The sequence below is a fragment of the Heloderma suspectum genome, chromosome 4 (genome assembly GCF_057233095.1).
Source record: "Heloderma suspectum isolate Gila_16-S chromosome 4, 16-S_ref, whole genome shotgun sequence".
Lineage (NCBI taxonomy): Eukaryota > Metazoa > Chordata > Lepidosauria > Squamata > Helodermatidae > Heloderma > Heloderma suspectum.
The window spans coordinates 282343066-282365404 of NC_139461.1; the positions used below are offsets into that span (position 1 = coordinate 282343066).

Here is a 22339-nt window from a genome sequence, read left to right on the forward strand (position 1 = left end):
TGCAGCCCGCTGTGGCTTATTTAAAAGTCTGAGTAGGGAGGAAGTAGCCATTGTTAGGAGATGGCTTCCAGTTCATCATAAAAAGTAGAAAGGATGGAGTGGGGCAGAAAAGTGAAAGCAATGGAGCTGAGTGATGGAGAAAGCACTGGGGCCCTTCAACATACTCCTTATGATAAATAAGTCCAACAATGCTGATTATCTATTTTAGTGAAGAAGAATGCCAATTCTGCATGTCAAATTAGCTGGCTTTTTCTTACATTCACCTGTTTGCAACACAGTGTATGCACGTTTTGCTATCATCATTACACACCAAACTTGTTTGAAATCCAAGTGTTCCCACACAGTTTTTGTCCTTCTGTAAGTTACGAGCCAGTTCATTTAATTGTTTCCTCCTCCTTCCTTGCTCTCCCTATCATGCATTTCTTGTGCTGTTCCTCCTATCATCCAAGGATCCCAACTCCCCTGTTTACTGAGCATGTATATTTGGCTCCAAAGCCACCAGCAAAGTTTACACTTCCACCCTTCTTCATTTCTCCTAAGTGGTTTTATTTGCTGGAATCTTGCCAATTCTAGACATGTGAACAAAATTGTAAAAAAAAACCCTTGCTATTTAGTTTCTTAACCAAGGAACCTGGAAGATTTAGCACACATACATACTGATCCTGGGTTGGTGACCCTGGGTTGGTCAGAAACCAGCTCTCCCTTGTTATTTGCCCTTATTACCTAGGCATATAAGGTTCCTTCCCATTTTTGGTACACTAAATACACAATTGTTTCACACAATCTGAGTTCCCTCAAGTCTGCACTTCTGTTGCATTTTCTCAGCACTCAGAAAGAGCGGTATTTCGCACCTGGAAAATGGCTGACAGCACATCTGTTGTTATAATGATTGTGATGTGAATGTGATTGCACTAGTACCATGGAGGCCTGTTGGATATTGCCCCATGATGTCATCAGTGACAAATGACAGATCTGGTCAAAATGAAAGATGCCCTGCTAGAGACTAACAGCACAATCATATGCGTATTTACTCTGACATAGGCTCCACTGTGTTCAGCGGAGCTGCCTCCCAAGAAAGTGCACACAGGATTTGCAGCATAAGAGGTTTATGATTTACAAAAATGGCTTTCTGTTTAGAGATGTTTCTTAAAGAGAAAATGAGATGGCAAGGAAATTAAAATGACATGGAGCCCCTCATCAGACAGTTCTTATATTGATTTAAATTTAAATTTAATTGATATTAAATCCCAAAGAAATACCTGTTGTGAAAGTACTTCTGCCTGCAGTAAAACGTTAATAGAAGGCAAACTGCTGTCTTCATAGCTGGATCTCCGGGTACTGATTCGATCACGTTCATTCTGTACAGCTGCAAAAAACACCAAAATATAGTACACAGGAAAACCCCTTTCTTTACATTACTTTCAAAAAGAAACAGAAAACAAAGCACACATTTTTAGTTGGTTCATACACTTTTGCCATTGATTTTACAGTATACTGTAACGGCTCCTTCACACGGAGCTTTTATCCTGCGATCAAGATTGCTCCACGGAAATTTACATGATGCTCTTTACATGATGCTGTGACCCTGCCGTGACCCTCCAGGGCTAAATGCCCTTTGTTCCGTTTTAAAATAGATTGCAGATAATGAGCTTTCAAATTACCCTGTTGTGTTCCGCTTCAGTTTCCTCGATGAAAAGAGTTAAATTGGCAAGAAAAGGAGCGAGATCAATGAAAGATAATGGAAGACTCAGATACAGGGAGAAGGGGAGGGGGGGAAAGGAAGAGTGTGTAAAGGGAGTCCGTTGTGATCTTGCATTTAAAACGGAAGCAGAAAGCCCTGTTTTAAATGCAGGATTTTAGGCTGGTGTAGAGATGTCCTAAATTTCCAGGTTGCACCCAATTAGCCCCTCCCATCAACCAAACAGCTTCTATGGGCCAAATGGTGAGGGAGCAATTCCCCCTTCACTTAAGCCCCAGTGAGAGGGGAACCCACTGGAGCAGGTTTTGTGGGGATAGAGTGCGGAGGGGAAAGTCCCATTTCATGAGCAGAGGTCCACTCATGCAGTGTTTGATTTCGCCATATAATAGATCAGAGAAAACATGATGATGTTGTCACCTGTCCTATCCCAAAGATTTAAGGTGGGTAAGATTAAATGAAATACATGTATGAATGTCCAAGTACAATCAGGGGTGCTTCCATACAAGGCTTTCATTGTGCAATCATCCTTCCTCATTAATGGAATTGTACAGAGGAGCTAGACAACATCATCTTTCACTTGTAACCAGTGGAGGCTGGTGGTTCTAGTTTCAGTGGGGCTGTAAATCTATTCCAGGTTTCTGTCAGAACCAGCCAGAATTCTAAAGGAGCTGTGCAAGCTGCCGAACCTCCTTTAGAATTCTGGCAGGTTCTGACTGAAATCCGGAATGGATTCACAGCTCATACACCCCAGATGTATGCCCCTATCCTAAATATACTTTCATGGAAGTAAGCTCAATTGAAATCAATGGGAATCATCCCAACTAAATAGGGTTGGCTAGCCAGCAAACGTTAATGATGGCCAAGTCCATTAAAAGCAATGGAATAGATCCTAGTCACAACAGTCTTAAACCCCACTGATTTCAAGAGACTCACAGGCCATTCCTAACTATGGCATTCGTATTCAGAGGTAAATTCCATGAATTTTAATGGGTCTTCCTCCCAAGTATGAGTGATAGGATGCTTTTCAATAGATTGTTGATACACTCATCTAAGAGTGTAGGGAGATCAAATGATGTACATAATATGTGAATCAGCTTCAAGCTCAAACTTCAGCAAGTTTCTTCTCTACTTGCATTTTCAGTGTAAGTGTCTAATTTAGACAGATTTCACACATGCCATTTTTAAAAGTCCTCTTGCCTGCTCTCGGTGTGTATGTGTGAAAGATAGAAATGCATTTTTAAATATGCTTGTATCGTGTTTTTTAAACTGATTGATGACCATGCAGGAAGGTGGATTTACAACCACATTTTAACCTTCCTGTGTTTTCGGGGTCACTTAGTGAACAGGTATGTTCTATCTGAAGTGCATTTTAGTACCTCCAGTCACCATTTCCCCCCAGAAAACTGCACACATTTGGGAACAGCACTTTTCACATTTTAACCTCTTGTCCCTGTATAGAAATGTGCTGGCTGAGGAATGCTGGGGATTGTAGGGCTTTTTTTCCAGCTAAACATGTATAGGATTGTGCCCTTGGTCATGTTTTTGTTTTTCTAAACAAAGAGAGCCCAAACACATTAGCCTTTCCATGTAGGAAAGGTGTTCCACCCATGTGAGCATTTTGGGTGCTCCTTTCTGCACCGAGCAAAGGTATTCCAGGATCCCCTGATAAAACACGTGGTTGATCTGTGGCCAGTGCTATGTTCCTGGGAGGGAAACCAGGTTGCCAGATCAAACAAGTGCCTAAACTATTAGCTATAACTGGATGATTATCTATCCTCTCTATGGCTAATCATAAGAATATCTGCATCGAACCATATCTGATTGTTAGTATTACACCTACGCTTCTCAAGATTTATTTTCCAATCATATAATTCTGCTTGATAATAGGGCTATAATGAGGTTGTTCTGAAATGAAAACCCTGCAGTCAGCAGCTGTTAATAGGAGTGCTCAAGGTTACACCATGTGTTATCAGGATCCCCAGAGCTCAGTCATGGCATGATGTATTCTAAATGTTTACTCAGTATTTAGCTGGTCATAGACCTAATGTAACTTCTATTGAATATTAACCGACAAATACGAGTGGGTGCTCTGAAGAGAGAACAGGATTCCTCTATCCTTCTGGCATACCTAAGCCACGTTCTTAGAAATGCCTGGGCTTATGGCCGCAACTATGACTAGTGCTGTGGAGAGGACATGAACCTCCAGGATCTGGGAGTGAGTCACGTTAGTCTGTCGCAGCAAAAAGAACAAAGAGTCTTTTGGCACTTTCAGGACAAAAGAGATTTATTGTGGCATAACCTTTTATGGACTAGAGCCCACTTTAAGTCATGGAAATGTGCCACAAGAAAGGGTCCTCTGGCACCTAAAAAATTAACACATCGATAATTGCAAAAGCCTCTGTGGGCAGAACCAACTTCATCAGATGCACCTGGGCTGTGGATGAGGCTGGAATCATAAGAATATAAAAAGAGCCCTGCTGGGTCAGACCACAGGCCTATCAAGCCTGGTGTCCTTTTTGTCATAGCATCTACACTGGTGTGTTGAAACTCTTTCAGTCTGAGGGCCAAATGCCATTTCAGATAAGCTCCCAGGGACCGCATTCCAGTGGTGGGCAAAAGGGGTGAGTCAAAATACCTCAAATGCCAGCATATTATTGCTTAAAGCTCTTCCTGCCCGTAACTAAGCCTTAGGAGAGGCATTTCAAACTCTTAGGATGCGAAAAAATGCACAAAAGCTGGAAAACTATCAAATGATCAGTGGTCAGGGAAAAAGGTCTGGGGCTAGGAGTAGGGGATGTGGCCATCTGGGGAAGACCAAAGGGCCAAATTTGGACCTCGGGAGGGGTGGATTTGGCACCCAGGCCTGAAGTTCTGCACCCCTGATCTAAACAGACACCTAAGGGATGCCCAAAATCAGGACCTGAGGGCAACAGTTCAACTACTCACCGTTGTTTCCCAGCAATGGGTAATTCAGAGGCACAGTGCCTCTGAACCTGGAATCAGCATACAGCCATCACCATTTGTAGCTAAATTATAGCCTTATCGTCCATGAATGTACCTAGTCCCCTTTTAGAGTCATCTAAGCTAGTGTGAACACCACATCTTCTGGTAGCAGGTTCCATAAGTTAACTATGCACTTTTCTGATGTTTTAAATTGCTATTGTTTCTGCCATTTTGTTATTTTTATTGTTTCTATTATATTTGTGACTTCTTGTTTTATTTTGTTTGGTGAGACACCACTTTGTATAGAAAGGTGGGTTATAAGCTGTTGCAGTATATGTTTTAAAATTTATTTATTGGTGTGATTAGAAATAGGCATCTGTATGCAGATGTAAAAATTTAGCACTTCTGCCTTTATGCATGTATATAACATATAACCAATGTTGCCCTCAAAGTGCCTTGTCTCTGTGCAGACGTGCAGAGAAAGGAATAAGTATGTGCTATATAATCTGATCATCAACATAGCTGGCTTTCAGATTGCTCGACAGACACGACAGCGTGGCCATACAATGAGAGGGAAGCTTCAGTCACTGAAGCATGAAGGGCCCTCACCTTCTTTCTTCATTCCTGCTCGAAAGCATTTCTTTAGCCTGCAGTATCGACACTGGTTTCTTTTGTCCTTATCTACAACACACTGCCTGTTAAACCTGTGTGTGTGGGGAGAGAGAGAGAGAGAGAGGAGTTTAAAAAGGAAACAACTCAAAGCCGTTACAGAAGATGAAGTGAGTTTGGTGCAATAATGGCCTAAAGCAAGGATGGGCAACATATGGGCTGCATGTGGCCCTCACAGTTCTCCCTTGCACTCCATGGGTGCCCTAGCCAGCCCCTACCCCCAATTCTCTTGTCTGCACCATTCCTACCATATCTTTCCCCCCTTTTGGGGCCTAAAATGGACTTTTTGCACTCTCACCCACCAAACTCTATGGCTGTTCTCTGAAGAATAAGATTACTGAGAGGGAGGGCTAGAGAATCTTTTGCACTGTAGCTGACTGAATGTCATGGTTTATTTCAAGACTTAAGGTTCTGATCTCCCGCTGCCCCATGGCGGGGCGGGGAGTGACATGTCACTCACACAGACATATCTATCATGTGTGAGTAAATGAGAGAAAGAGTATATTTGTGAGAGAAAGACAGTGGGGCAATCTACGTTACAACTTCAAACTGGTTTCAAACTGTTTTTAGTGATTACGGCTACCAAATACAGGAATTTTGGGAATTGTAGCTCTAGGAAGAAGGGCCGTTTGGGCAGGGGGCAGGGGTCTCTAGCAAAGAATTCTCATTACCCTCATGAAACTGCAGGATCCCTTTAGATAAACCAGTTTGAAACCAGTTTCAAGTTGTAATGTAGATTGGCTCAGTGTAAGGGGAAGCTGTGTGTGTGTGTGTGTGTGTGGGGGTATTTTACAAGCCATTTTGTAGACTAGGATATTGCAAAGCTGGCACAGCAATTCTTAAAGTAAATGAAATAAAAAGTTAACATCTCTTTAAGGAGGAACTCACTTTCCTACAAAACCAAACGTGGAAGTGTACTAGAATGTGGACTGCCCCAGCTATTCCCAGAATAGCGATATTTATTATTTCAAAACAAAACTCTGTACAATAAAAATTAACACCTGGCCCTGCCCACAGGTTTATAGTCCAAGAAGTTATATCACTGGAAATATTGTTGCTGCAGACACACCTTTAAAGGGTGCTTCCCAACTGACAGTTCCTAGCACTACCAATCAAAATGCATTGTGCATCATTTTGTTCTGGAGAAAAATGGTCGTAAATCATGGCTAGGGAAGGATCTTTCCTTACATTTCTTCTATTTGTCACCTCTTTTCAGAGGGATCCCTCTTAGCCAACCAAAAAATACAGCTGGGGGAGTTCTGCTGGGATGTCCTTGCAGGCCTCCTTGGCTAGTTGGAAAGTTTGTTGTTTATTCGGTCAGTCGCTTCCGACTCTTCGTGACTTCATGGACCAGCCCACGCCAGAGCTTCCTGTCGGCCGTCGCCACCCCCAGCTCCCCCAGGGTTGAGTCCGTCACCTCCAGAATATCATCCATCCACCTTGCCCTTGCTCGGCCCCTCTTCCTTTTGCCTTCCACTTTCCCTAGCATCAGCATCTTCTCCAGGGTATCCTGTCTTCTCATTATGTGGCCAAAGCACTTCAGTTTTGCCTTTATATCCTTCCCTCAACTGAGCAGTCTGGCTTTATTTCCTGGAGTATGGACTGGTTTGATCTTCTTGCAGTCCAAGGCACTCTCAGAATTTTCCTCCAGCACCACAGTTCAAAAGCATCTATTTTCCTTCGCTCAGCCTTCCTTATGGTCCAGCTCTCGCAGCCATAGGTTACTACGGGGAATACCATTGCTTTGACTATGCGGACCTTTGCTGTCAAGTTGGAAAGATCAGTGCACAAATGAAGTGAAAAAGATGTAGAAGATAGTGGCGGGGGGGACATGGTTTGTGAGAATGGCGATTCATTTCATAAAATCAGAGTTACAGTTGGAGGGGGCTTTACAGGCCATCTAGTTCAACACCCTGCTTTATGCAAGAAATCCAGAGCTAAAGAATCCATGGCAGATGACTGTTCAGCCTTGGCTTCAAGATCGCCAGTGGAGCAAGCCCACCCACTTCCTGGTTCTTGATTCTATTGTCAAACTGCTCTTACCATTGAGAAGTTTCTCCTACCGTACAACGGAAATCTCCACCCTTGTAACTTATGCTCATTAGATCTGGTCCTGTTCTCTGGGGCAGCAGATAATAAGTCTTTGCCCTTTTCTATGTGACAGCACTTCAGGGATTTGAAGGATGCGATCATGTCCTCCTTTCATTCCTTTATTCTCCAGGCTAAACACATACTGTCCCTTTAACCTTTCTTCTTTTCTCTGTCCTTATTTTTGATACAGACATTAGGTTGGATCCAGAACCTGCCTTCTATGAGAGGAAGGGACCTCCACAGGAGGAAAGGCTCTATCTGTGGAAGGTCCCTGTGCCTAGGTTTGGGGGATCTCCTCTCCCTGCTACACCACAGCTCACCCCATTCTGCAGGATCTCCTGACTCTCTGTAGGGGGCTGAAGGGGATGCTGCGGGAAGGAAGGGGACAGGGAAGTCCTCTATCATCAGCAGAGTTGATCCAGCACAAATCTGGATCCAACCCTTTGTTTCAAAAGTAACATCTCACAACTCATCATAAAGACTTGAAACATTAGGGATCTACCTAGTACCATCCGCCTGCTTTACCTGCAGGAATACATGTGGTTCTTTCTGACGCTTCTCCTGAAAAACCCTTTGCATCCATCACAGCTGGAGGCTCCATAGTGTTTCCCTGTAGCACGATCTCCGCAGATGGCACACAACACGCTGGCCCCGATACTGTTGGAGGCATTGAGGTTTGTAGCTTCAGATGGGGGGGTGTCTGTTCAGGAAGGGAGACAAGGAGGGCAAGAGTGAAATAACTGGGATATAAACTGAAGCAGGAAATTGCTAGGGGCATGGAAGCTCACATAAGCAACAATGATAATACTTAAAATTTCAATCGTTACAACGACCCTGTAGAGTAAGTCAGAATTATTACCCTCCATATTGCAGACAGAGGCTGAGAGTGACTCGCTTGCCTAAGGCCACCTAGAAAGTGTATGACAGATACAAGATTCGAATTGGGGACTTCTACTTTCTTAGAATGGTCTCTAATAATATATATCAACACATCTGTTTTAAAAGATGGTAGGTAATTTTCATTATCCATATGCTGACTGCTTTTTGGCAGGGTTGGGGCGAATTTGACATTATTGTAGTCTTTTGGAGTTCAAATTGTTTTAGAGAAATGTTAATGGTTTTATAGTCTAAGCCATTATAAGGGCCTTGTTTTAGGCTGAAAGGCAGGGTGTAAATTAAGTAAACAATACATTTATTCCATTCGTTTGGAGCATTTAAAGCATTTCACATGCATTGTTACAACAACCTTGCAAGGTAGGTCAGCATTATTATCTTGATAATGCGATGGTGTGTGTGTGTGTGCACATGCTGACAGAGAGGCTTGCCTTGGACTCCTTGGTGAACTCATGGCAGATGTGAGATCTAAGCCCATGACTTCCTGGTCCATCGCTTAGTCTCTTATAGCATTATCCTCTGCGTGTTTACTGACTGTGTGGGATTACAGCTTTTGCTACAGTAGCTCTTAAGCAAAACATGTAAAATGCAAGACTAGGATCTGACTTGTTCTCCCTATACATGTGTGCGTGGATGGGGTAGGGTAGAGTGACACTCTTTACCTGACAACCCTCCCACCCCAAAAAATAATGTCTGAGCAGTTAACAGACTGAGCTGGCTTGAAAAAGAGGGCTTTACTTTCTTATGGCTCACTTTACTTTCTGTAGCATGGAAACAGTAAAGAAGTGGATAACGTGTTGTTGTTTTTTACCTCAACGAATAAATCTCTATTGTCCGCCCCTTCCTGCAAAGTACGCACACGACAAAGAACAGATTTTGTTTTCAGCAGATCCATAGGCATTACAGAGCAAAGAGAAGAAGAGGAAGAGGAAGAGAAGAGCAGGAGCAAGAAGGAGGAAGAATTAGTAATGGTAGTCATCTTCCCCTGGGCATGGGAAGGGAGCGAGAGGGACGGCTTCTCTGCACTACACATTATGCCACAACCAGTGCCAACTGCTCTAGAATAAGTAGTTGCCTGGGAAGCTGTGACATACATTGTGCTGTCCCAGAGTGAGCCACTGGGGCTGTGAATTCTAATCCTGTCTTCATAGGGAAGAGCACTAGCTTAGCACTAGAGAACATGGTTTCTATGCAAAAGCTTCCTGCCTGGTTCAATCCCCTGGCGTCCACACTTTTGAAAACAGAGACTTTGGGCAGCAGGGCTGGGAAAGATCCTGCCTGAGACCTTAGAGAACTACTGCCATTTGGAGTAGACAGTATTGGGCCAGATGGACCACGGTTTGACTCAGGATTGGATTGGGGGTTGACTAAATGACCTCACTGGACACCTCCCAGTCTGTAGTGCTGTTTGGGCAGGACAATGGGATGCAAGTCTGGGGACTCGTAGCCAGGGCTGGGGGAATGGCTGAGGCCCATCGGTGGCAGTCACTGCAACCTCTTCCCATTTGTTTCTTATACCTTTTGCAGAAAAGGCCAGTTTGGGGTGGGAGGAGCACGGGGAAGCTTCAGTCATTTGCACCAGACATCTTCCTTTCCCAGAGCACTGTGCCTCTGGGCTCCATGTGGGATGAAGAGCCACTCTGAGAACTAAGTGGGTCTTTACTCCACATTCTGACTCTGTGACAAGGAAAACGGGGGGGGGGGGAGACGTTGCAGGGAGAAAGTGTTGCAGCCGTGGTAGTGGGGAGAAGGCATCTTGCTCAGAAGCCCCTCAACCCTGGCAGCACCATTGCTCTCAACCCACTGACTGATTCAAGGAGAACTGCTGGAATGGGACAAACAGGTTCGAACAATTTACCTTGGCAGATGCCCTTTTGTTAGGGAGATCGGGATGGATGAGCCTGAATGGCTAGCATCTTGGCATGACCACAGAAATGGTGGAAGATGTTTCTGGAAGAGGCCTCATCTTCCTTCCCCCCTCCCCCCCTCCCCTAAGGAATGTGTTAGGCAGAGGTCTGTGTAACAGCAAGCAGCCTGTAAGTTTGGAGCAATGAGGCAGAGTCAGTCTGAGGAAAGACAGAGCTGGGGACTTTGGGGAGCTCGGAAGGTGCTTTCTGCACCGCCACCACTGCCCCGAAATCTGATGGGGCAGAGGTAGGGATGTCGGAGAAATCCACAACGGAATCAAATGAGTTCGGATTTTTTGAATCCGACCCATGGGTTCCGCAGCACACTGGCTTTCCCCCTGTTGGGTAGATTCTGCAGACTTGTGGACCGTTTTTCTGACATTCAGGAATTCTGCGCAAATTTCATCATAGAAACAGAAACATTTTTTTAAAAACCCCCGCTGAAAATGCACATTTTCCCCATAGGCTACAGTGTGAAAATGCACATTTTGGGGGATGTGCACATTTTTGGGAGAATTCGCAAGTGCAAATTTGCGCAAATTTGGAAACAAAAAAAATCAAATTCCATTGATGCACCTGAAGGCACCTGAAAATCCGCAAAACACAGATGATATTACACAATCCATACATCCTTAGGGAACAATGAACTTTGGAGCATCCATTGGAGTAGTTTAGGACACAATCCTATGCATGTTTAGACTGAAAAAGGGCCTACAACTCCCAGCATGCCCCAGCCACTGGGAGTTATAGGCCTTTTTTTTTCTGTCTAAACATGTGTAGGAGGGCATCTTTAACCTGTTAAACTCTACTGATGCTCAACCTGTGTACTTGTAAATAAGCACAAGTATTACAAAAGTCATGTAAGCCTCCAGTGGTCTCATTCCAAAGGAAACCAAACCCAGGGCAGACGCTGAACCCCTGAAAACTCACTGCTTGGAAAATTGGGGTGAGCTACCACAATAGAGCAGAAAGGATGTGGATTTGGGTTTGGGGAGGAATAAGAAGGATTCAAGAAAGTGCAAACCACAACAAGGTATCCAGAGCCACCCCAGTCACCTTATCCGCATAATTGTGTATATTGATGGAGTAAGCATTTCCACTACTGGAACATTATTAAGATCCTGGTGACCGGACACGTTATCAAAGTATAGTGTCAAATGCAGGAAATCAACACCATATCTTAAAACTTAAACTTAAAAGTCCAAATGAAAGCAATGGAACCTTAGACAATCATAACTAACTACTACCATGGGGCTTATATCACAGCTAACTTGATGGAGACTGTGTGCATAAACTGCACATCTGGAGGTGCATCCACATTCTCTCTATATGTCAATGTGCTGCATGCTGTGTGCATGGTTCCCAGGAACAGGAACTACATGTAGAACCCTGACTGCTGGATATAGGCAAGGAGCTAGTGGGTCTCTGCAACATCCTGTTATATGCATAGATCCAATCTAGCCAGGGGATCTGTGCCTGGATTTCCCTTGTTGGTCTAGGTGAACTTCATCACACCACAGCCAAGGTCAGTCAGCCCTCTCTTTCCACTTTCTGGGAGTCAATGCACTCTAATGAACAACAACAACAGCAACAGCAACAACAACAATAATGTCAAATGCATCTCTCCTCCTAACTTCTCCTTCTCTCATCCCATCATCTTCCACTTCTCCAGCCCTTGTTTTTCCTTGGTGCCCGACATGCTACCATTCTACATGTGAAATGCTGTTTTTGTATTCCTGCGTTATATGAAACCAAGACTAAATGAAGGCCAAGTACATGTACAAAATAGAAAAGATAGTTTAAAGTTGCAATCCTTATGTGAGTCTATTCAGAAGTAAGTCCTACTGAACTGATGAGGCTTCCTTCATGGTAAGTGTGTGTAGGATTGCAATCAATGGAACAGCTGAAAGAGGGAGATAGGCCGTCCAGTTCCATGGCGCTCCTCCCTGAACTGTCATTTGCTAGTTGTTGTTGTGTTTCTACTAGAGCTGTGCGCACATGGCCTCTCAAAATTCTCCCCCTTATTTGTGGGCAGAGAAATTTGGGAGACACTTTCCCTGAATTTCTCCAGGAAAGGGAAATACTCAGCAGTTTCTCACAGGTAGGGCTCCCCATTGGCAGCTCCCCATTGGAAGGACTTGTAGCACAGCTTCTTTTGTTTTTGGTAAGGGTTTTTCATGCTGCAACAGCATCAAATGTGTTGGCAGGCTGGCCCTCCATTTTATGTCCGCCACAATGCAGGTCGGGGGGGGGGCAGTGTTGTGCCAAGCTCCAGGGATGAGGTGGAGCTAGTGCTCTGCCAAAATCTGTCCTCCAGTTTCCAGAAATTTTTCTTCCCCTGTGAAAAGGGTTTCCATTGTTCTGCCTCATTCTCAGGACAGTCTATAATTTATGTTGAATTTCTTTTGGTGGTGTCTTTGAGCTTACCTAATCACAGCTAGCCTCTCAGGCTGTCTGCACTTTTGAAAAAAGAAATGATCTGAAAAATCCCTAAGGGAGGAATTAGCTCATGATGCCTTCCATTAGGCTTCAGTTGAAGCGTAGGGAGCTGAGGAGGCTACAGGCTGCCAAAAAGATGATAGTACAATGAAAGACAGGACACTTGTGCTCATTCCATGGCCACCTCCTAAGTAAGGTAAGCCCAAGAAACCCAAACCCAACCCTTGGGAATTTCTCTGAAATTTCTTCAGTACTGAATTTCTTTTCGAAAGCAATTTATCTTCTATCAAATTAAAGGAGAATGGTCGAAAAAAAGGGGGGAGAAATTTTCGGCACAGCACTAATTTCTTTACCACCTTTCTGAAGTTTACAAGGCAGTTTACAAACATTTCAAACAATCCATCAGGCTATAGTAGAGTGAGAGATAGGAACTTTGTAACTTTTAACAGTTGGTGTCTCAGTTTGCTTCCCCTTCCTTCACAATTCCTTTTTTCCTTTTGTGTCATGTCTTTTAGACTGCAAATCTGTGGGCAGGGACTGTCTTGTAAAAATCCTTTAAATACACAAACAAACAAACAAACAAACACGACATGAAAATGGGACCTGCAACAAAAAGTTGCAGTGTGGAGTGCTTTGGTTCTGGGTTCTAGCCAGGCAGCCATACCCTTTTGCAGGATACTCCATTCCACCCCACCCCTGGTTTTCCATCGTCCCAAGCAGTCAATGACTACTGATCATGTTCAGTCCTCACTAGACTAGTTTGGTTCCCCTGCCCCCTTATGATTTTTTTTCCCTAAAGATTTTTCTTTCTTTTCCTTTGGTACTTCTTCAAACCTTGGGGTTTCTCCAAGCCTGCTGATTCCTCTCTTCTGTGCATAGGTGGAGCCGTTTTGGCTACATAAGGCACCAGAGAATGAGTTCTCCATTAGTAGCTACAGTTCCTTTTCATTTCATTACAGTGTTCATACCCTGCTTTTCCTTCCAAAGCAAAGCCCATAATGGCTAAGAACAGCAGATCGCAATGAATGTGATAATATCATGCAACATACCAAACAAAAATTATCTAACAATAAAAAATGATCTCATAACTTATAAATAAAACTTCAAATAACTACCTGGGGGAGGGAGAAGAACAATTCAAGTAAAAACATAAAAGAGAAATTTGTAAGCATTAAATCAATACATTCCTACAGTTTGAACATTTCATATTCAGTCTCTTACTCTTGCCTCTGCTTCCCTCAAGCCTGTCTATTGTCTTTCTTAAAACGTAGGCTTGGACAATTCTTAGATTTATATGTGTTTATTTTATACTAGAAAGCTCCGTGTACACTGATGGTACCATTGACATACTAATAATGCACCCATTCTCTAAGCAATCCCCTTCCGTTTCTTTTCTCACTGGGTTTGGGTTGGCTGTCCCCACATACTTGCTAAGCCAACACTTCCCCCTTCTTTAAAGAGGGTCCTTCCAGACCCAAACCTCCTAGCACTACCAATCAGAAGGCACTGTGCAGCAATTGGGTCTTTTTTTCCTTAACTGGTTATCTGCGGTGAGGAAAAAGACAGAAGAAGTGGTGGGAAAACACTGGAGGGACTTCAACAGATACTTCCAGATGGACATCTCTTTGGGGTACAGTCAGAAGGCCTTGCAGCTGTTCCATCTGTTTCTCCTTAACAGATTTTCTACTTTACGGGAAAAGACGGAAGTAGCAGTAAGGAAACACAGGAGGGTCATGAGTAAAAGATGATGTTGTCTGGGCCCTCCATGAGCTTCTGTGAATGAGGCAGGGTGATGTCACCATAAAAGCCTTATCTGGAAACAACTAGAGATTTTTCTCTTGATGGCACCTTGCGGCCTTTCTAGAGGATTCAGAACCCCATGTTTTCCTCCTGAGTACTGTACCAGAGCTCCTGCAGTGTGGCATCAATAGTCCCATATCCTGTCCCATGGAATGGAAAGGGGAAGTAGCTTTAGTGCTGCCGTGCGTGCTCTCTCTATGTGTATGTGGTGTGATTCATCACTGCATTAAAAAAAAAAAAAAAAAAAGTCAAAGGGATATGTGCCTATTTCCAACCCCACTCCACACTCCAGGCAATTTTACATCTACTCCCCAGCAAACACCTCCAACTGAAGAAGGAAAGATAGATAGTGGGGAACAGAGAAGTGAGGGTTTGCCAAAGCAGGAAATCTGATGGCCAGCAGCTCCATTACAGCAGGGATTTTGTAATCAAGGAACTAAACAATTCATTGCACCAAGTAATCAAATAATACTAGTAACCGGAAAGATGGGTTGTTGAATAATAAATCACTCAGTTTACTATTTTGCAGTAGGACCCCCTTGCTGTTGAGATCAGTGCTTGACTATGCCGTGTTTTTTCCCAAGCATTTGGGCATTAGTTAAGGCCCAGTTGCTGTGGGCTGCTTTTGTGGTGTTCATTCAAGTTGTGAGGGAGAGGGGGGGAGATATTTGTGTATTGTGTGGGTGAACACTTTCCATTTGCATTGATTTTAGATTATGTTTTAATTATGTTTATTTGTATTATTGTGTTGATTATGGTTTATATTGATATTCATTTTTCTGTTATGTTATAGATTTCTGTTTTTTATGTGTGTAAGTTAATTTGAGGCAGCTTTTTGTGGTGGGAAGCGAAACATAAATGTTGTTATTGTTGTTGTTGTTATTAATGAAAATGGCTGCCTTGCTAGTCCTAAAGACAAACAAGTTCAGTTTACCCTCCAGGTGTTTCTATTTAAAAGGCATATCATTAAGTGCTTTCTCCCTATGCATAAGCATAACAATTGCTGGTATGCACCAAATTTGTACATAATAGCAGAACATAACCCTGATGTGGTCTACTATTATGTAGCAATGTGACTGGCACATATAAAATGGCACCAAAGTTTTCTTCCATGGCTTTGCTAGTTTTATAAGGCGCTTTTAAATTATGACGTTTTGTATGATGCACTGGGCAATAGAAAAATATATGACATCTAAATGTTAAAATAAATATATATTCTTGGTGGTAAGGGAAAATACACATTTTGAAATTAAAGTTTCTGAAAGACATACTACATGTTCTCTAATACTTTATGAAAACAAATAATTCTTTCATGTAATGTAAAACCAGGCTATTTATATTTCAGCTGACAAATGTTGGAGGGATCAGAGGAGGATCTCAAATGATTCAGATGATTCCTACAACTGAACCAGCAGTGTTGGTAGGGTAACAAGCTTTAGAGGGGCACAGAACTCACTGCCTGAAGAATACTTCTGTGCCACTTGAAAACTTGCTCCTCTACTAGTGTGTTGGCTCAGTGTGAGGCATTGTATGAATTGCTTGGGATATTTGGTACTGTGGGAATCAGGGCCAGACTTAGTACTAGGCATTGTGAGGTGTTATGTGTGGGTGTTATGAAAGGGAAGGAAATGGTTAGTTATTTGCTATTATTGTTGTATTTGCATCACCAGGGAGGGAGAGAGGTGCTTGCGGGATTCTCTGCCTTGGATGCCAGAATAACTTGACTGATTATCTACTTTGACTTGCGGGGGGGGGGGGGGCATTTGCTGCTCTACCTCAGGCATCAAAACGTCTTGGGCTGGCCCTGGTGGAAATTCGCACATGCACAAAAATCCTTCCTCCAAATAATTACAATCTGATTTAAAGGAATTAAGGTATATGATTAGGCTATTCTCAGACAATCATTTTGGAAGCACAATGAGATCAAATGCTCCCAAGGCACAAGTCTTGACCTTACAAGGCTTGTATAGTTGACCCTATTTGGATAACTATACAAGCTGCATCATTATTTACATTTACAAGACATTGTGAGGTGTCACTCGTATTTCTTCCATTTCCTCATAAGGTTTAGTTGAACATGACTTGTGTGACAGGTGTCATCATGTTGTGGTCGCACATGGAGCAAGACATCCCCAGAAGATCAAAGAGGGCAAGCAGCTTCCTGTATGAGGAAATGGTCCCATTGTTAACAGAAGCATGTATGTGTGTGTAGCCTATTAATTTTGATCTTAATTCCAGTTATGCCAAGTAGTGGTCATATCATCGCTGTTGTGATTGGTCACTGTGCTTATCTAGCATATATTTAACCTTTATATTGAATTATCGCAAATTGTACCTCTTGCATTTCATGGTCATTTGGCCCCACTGTTTACCATTTTTTTCTCTGTACCCCTCCACCTCTCTGGATAACTTCTCATGCATCTGATGAAGTGGACGGTAGTCCATGAACGTTTGTGTCATAATAAATCCGTACCACAGGACTCCATGTTGTTTCTAATTACAGCTGTTTCTCCAAATCCCACACTTCTGGAGGTGGGAGAGAGAGAAAATGTCTAGAATATATTCCACTCCTAAGGGAAACTTCAGAAGGAAGCAAAGCATGAAGCAAAGCATATAGCAAAGCATATAGCAAAGCAAAGCAAAGCAAAGCAAGGAAGCATATATTCCACTCCTAAGGGAAACTTCAGAAGGAAGCAAAGAAGCAAGCTAGCTAGCTGCTAAGAGGGAAAACCGGGTGCATGTTAGCACTACCAGTCCATAGACACTGTGCAGCTATTCCATCTTTTCCTTCTTATCAGATTTTATGTGGAAAGACAGAAGAAGCAATGGGAAAACACAGGAGGGTCACAAGTGGAAGATGACGATGTCTGTGTTTCCTCCCCTCCCCCTGCTAGTAAAATTCTGTGAATGGGTCGGGGAGGTTGCACAGTAAAAGCCTCAGCTGGAAGCACACGGTAGTTCCTCACTGCCGTCATTTCCCAACAGGTGCCTGCAATGGCCATGCCCTAATGTCAAGATATGCTTTGCAGTGGTGCTGGCCACCAAGTTTCTATACAGAAACTTGCAAAAGTCTGAACAGAGACCGTGGCAGAACAGAAAGAAAAATGAGCACGTACAATATAAGCTCATTCTACTACTGCCTCTATTTGTCTGAAAAGCCACGGACTGTACCCAGACTGTAGAACCTTACCTGTGCTTTACTCATCCCTCTTCATTATTCACTGCCGGGTTGTAATACTAAATTAGGGACAATGGCAAGGAACATAGAATTATAGAAAATATAAGAATAATGAAAAACAGGAGAAATATTCACAATAAAGGAATGAGTAAGACAATGATTTTGACTGGCACTAATTCTTTGAGTGGTGAGCATGGTACATATTTAATAGATTTTAGCAACATCTATAGAAGCAAAGGACATTAAGTTAAAATGATGTATCCAATTAAAAAGAGGGTATGTGAAGCAGTGATGTGGATGGAAAATTTTTCATAGACATTTTTCCAGTGCTTTATTTTTCCATGCAAAATTTTTCCATTTCATAATTCATTAGTAACAATGAATGGATGCCAATTCCAAATACAGTATTAGGCAAGCTTGGCCGTTTCAAAGTTGTAATTAATATTGTTTAGGTGATTATCCCTAGCAAGTATGTGAGAGAATACATATATATCATTGATATATAAGCGGGGAGGGGGGAATAAAAATGACAAGCAGTTCACCAGGAATGATTATGTATTGTACTGGCTTTTAATGGTCGTACAAGTTGTAAATCTTGAAATAGATGAGTGGTTGTCAGCATATCATGCACAGTTCTTTGGGCTGCTAAAATCTATAAGTATCACAACAGTTTTCAGCACCTTTGGGTTTTTTTTTCTTAAATTTAAACTATGTAAAGGAAGTACATAGTATTGTCTTTAAAATTTTGAATACAGTTTCTACACAATATAATATTTAAATCACAAGTGTGCTTTAATTTTTTTCTTCAGATATTTTAGGTCAAATACTTTTGGTATATTGGGAAAAAAATAGCATCAGGCACTTTTTTTTAGCTTTGTTGTTTACGAAAGACAAGAAAAATAAATATGATACATAAGATTACTCTCTAGGGCATCAGAAACCTTTTCCAATGCAAACAAACTTTTCCACTGCAAATTCCCCCATGAAAATTCCCCTAATATAAATACGATTTTTTCCTAGAAAATTTCTAGAAATTACCCTGTGCAAATTACCCTAATTTACATAGGACATTTTCCCAGAAATTTCCAGCTCCAAATTTTCCAGAAAACCCACATCACTAGTGTGAAGCTTTTTTTAAAAAATGGATGGAATAAAAAGATGGATGGAATGGAATTACCTGAGTTGGAACTTTGCCAGGATTGCATAATTTCATACGTAGTCATTACTGTGCTGGTTTTCAGCAGGAGTGTTTAGAAGTGGCTCAGATACGCAAAAACTTTGAGACTCTGTTCATTATCTTATACATTAGAATGTGTGGGCTTGAAATAGTTTCATGACAATAAAATTTCATAGAATAACTGAGGGAAAGGTGCTCCCCTGTAACTGTTGTCTCCACTTGGTGCTTGAGACAGAGAGAGAGAGAGAGAGCGCAAAATATAATGAAGAAAATAGGGTTGGATGATATTGCAAGGCTATGATTTATTATTAATTATGTATTTAAAATATTTATGTCCCACCTTTTGAGCTCAAAAAGATGTCTGGAGGATGGTGTTGTCACCTAGCCCATTTTTATCTGGTTTGACTATATTTTCATTGCTCGAGTACTTCTGTTATTTCTATTAAGCTCTATGATTTTAATGGCCTGTGGCTGAAGGCCAAGTGTTATTTTTTGAAAATAAAAGGGCTTATCACATGATAGGCCCAAAGCCTTGATATTGATGATTGGCCCATAGGTTAATGTAATGGGGGGAAAACCTACCCTTGATTTCTGGCAAGTCCAAACCTTTCTACTTGGGGAGGAGGGAGGTGGTGATGATGAGTATGTCATGCTTAGAGCTGACCCACTGAAATCAATGAGACTTAAAGTTAGTCTACGCTAGGCATGACTACGTCTAAATCTGAAACATTAGACCCTCCAGTTTTGAGAGACTGCTGTGAATTCCTTTGTCACGCCATAGAACTACAACTTTCAGAGTTTTTTGTTTGACAGCTATGACAGGATTTAGCATTTGAAATGTAGACAAGCCAGGGCCGGCCCTATCATTAGGCAGAATGAGGCGGCTGCCTCAAGCAGTAGATGCTGACGGCCAGAAGTGGACGGAGTTGTGTGTGCCATGAGGCCTGTGCCCCCTAACTAGCCTCCTGCCTTCAGGTGCAGTAGGGGATGCTAGTGTTGAAGTAAAATTCAACTGCTAATCCAGTCAGCTTTTGCATATGGAATAGGGAAACTGCCATCTTTTCCTTCACTTCACACAGAAAAATCTCTTGGGCCATCGCTACATAGAGAAGCATTAAGCAAGCCAAATACTATGTCTATATAAGCAGGTGATATGACCTACCAAAACATGTTTTGAAATACACAAACCCAGAATACACATTTTAAAATAAACATAATTATATATGAGTATTTTTTTCTTGTCTCACAGCATGCCATTCCCCCAATACTAAAATGATTTGAATTTCAATACATACTACCAAAGTCGCTGGCTTCTCTCCCAAAGAAAGGCAGACAGTCTTATGCCAACCAAAATAAAGCTAGGCATCAAGCAAGACACCATAATCAGGTAAGTATTCTATACATACACTGTAGAAGAGAACTGTACTATTGGTCAGAAGCTGTACTTATTAATCAGTTACAGGTGGAGAATATGAAGCATCACTTATAAGACATCTGCTGGTAAAAGCCCTGAGGGAAGACTAAGAGGTGTCTTTATTAAGAGAGTTTGACTATATATACAATATACCCTTCTGAATTACAGAATGAATGTAAGACATGCTTCTGAATTACACTAAGATTAGTCATTGGCCTGCTCTTCGGAGGATCTGAGGTAAATGTGCCCAAGAATGTTCTTTGATCTTGTGAACAGAAATTAGTCTCCAGAAGATTCAACAGTGGAATAATGTAACACAATTCCTGAGGGCAAAAGAAGGCCAAGGAAGCAAAAATGACAGCCTGTGCTTCTTGTACTCTTTTCCTTATTACGGAGCAGGCTTCCCAAACCTGGTGCCTTCCAGATGTGTTGGACTACACCTTCCATCATCCCCAGCCAGCAGGCCCCTGGACCAGGGTAGCTGAGGATGGTAGGAGTTATGGTCAAGTTGTGGAGGGCACCAGGGTGCGCAAGGCTGCCATAAACAATGTTGATGCTCTTTGCAGTTGAAAAAGTAGGTTTCCTTTTGGCCTAATTCTCCATGCAGGTTTTGAATCACCATGGCATAAGGCAGGGTGTACTTTTCCACCTAAAATACGACTACCCCAAAATATATAATATGGGGATAATAATTTGGGCCTACACAACAGGGTCGCTGTTAGGATTATAATGCATGCAATACTCTTTAGACTCTTAAAAAGCACTAAGATATAAATGTTAAACATTATTATGTGAAATAACCACTCAGTGGCATACTTCATACAAAGCCCAGTCCTAGGCATCTTTACTCAGAATTAAGTCCCACTGAGCAAGATTGCAGTCATAGAGCTTTTTTAACCCTTTCTGAATTCTGAAGCAGCTTCCCTTTGCAGTCTCTGATGGTTTATGCACTGAAAACATGACAAAATTTTGTAGGTGTTAGGGCAATTTCAGTTCCTAAGGGTCCTTGCACTGCAGAAGTCTCCATAACCAGGGAGAGCTACCTTTCTCATCTCATCCTTCCAAAATCCTCTCACGAGGAGACGGTCACCCAGCTCTATACAAAGTTCCTTTCCCCGTATGCTCTCCATCCATGCCACCGTCCCAAGCTTCTGCAGCCAGATATGTAGCCTGAGAGAAAACCCTGTATTACTATTTAGATTGCTAAGCAGCACCTTTCTCTTTAAATGTCATGCAGTCAAAGCCAAGTGGAGCATCGGTCAAACACAAACTTGCCATATAAACATGTAAGAGGTTCGAGCCTGGAGGAGAAGAACCTCCACCGCAAGGAAAAAGTTTTCTTCTGGTCACGGAAAGAGAGAAACAAATTGTAAGCCTTCACACCATCTGGGTGTTGCCGCTGCCTGTCTGCAAATGCACCTCTGAATTCTGGCTGTCTTCCCCCCAAACCCCCAACTTTAAAAGAGAAGAGCAAAGCTCCAAGTTAAACTTACCATTGCCTATTGCCAGGACTTGCATGTTCTCAAACTCCAAGGTGGTGTATGCTGGGTCTAAAGCTGCACTGTAATCTGCCATCTCCATGTCTATCAGGGCTTTGGAAAGGCGCATTATCATCAGCAAACACGGGCCAGATTGCAGTGATTCTGCAGCCAGGTTATTGGCCCCTCAACTGATTTTGCCGGCGTCCCCTATCTGTTGGCCTTTATTTCAAATATTTCTCTGAAAGGATCTGCTGAGCTTCAAGGCCTATACTACCCAGAGGGGGTGGAGGCAGGAGGCAAGGGGGGTTAATCGTTAATCATCTCACCCACTAGTGCATACTGCTCTGCTCAGCTTCTTCTTTTTTTCTTTCCCTCTTTCTTTTCTCCCTCTCTTTTCAACTTGGATGATTGTTTATGATCGGACAAGTCAGCAGCGCACTGCTGATTTCAGCTCCAGCACAGGTGCAAAAGGTGGGCGGTGGGGCAAGCAGTCTGGGCTCACCTTTCCCAGGCTTGTTATACCCAATGCCCAGTTGTTAGGACTGCTTTATTGGTTGCTAAAGTTGCAAAGAATCAGGCAAATGGATACGGAATGCAGAAAAACATTGCTCCCCTATTTCCACCTCTTGTCACCATTTCACTAATCT

General features: G+C 42.5%; 1 protein-coding gene across 1 annotated transcript in view; it reads right to left on the bottom strand.

Annotated features, from left to right (window-relative positions):
• HNF4A (hepatocyte nuclear factor 4 alpha) overlaps positions 1-21964 on the bottom strand; it is a 39531-nt gene extending 17567 nt beyond the window's left edge. Inside the window, exons 1-4 of the mRNA XM_084854002.1 lie at positions 21705-21964; positions 7928-8102; positions 5252-5346; positions 1260-1366 (exon numbers count right to left, since the gene is read on the bottom strand). Coding sequence (XP_084710128.1) covers positions 1260-1366; positions 5252-5346; positions 7928-8102; positions 21705-21825 — 498 coding nt within the window. The 5' untranslated portion in view covers positions 21826-21964. The remainder of the gene's footprint in view (positions 1-1259; positions 1367-5251; positions 5347-7927; positions 8103-21704) is intronic.
• Positions 21965-22339: the final 375 nt, after the last annotated feature.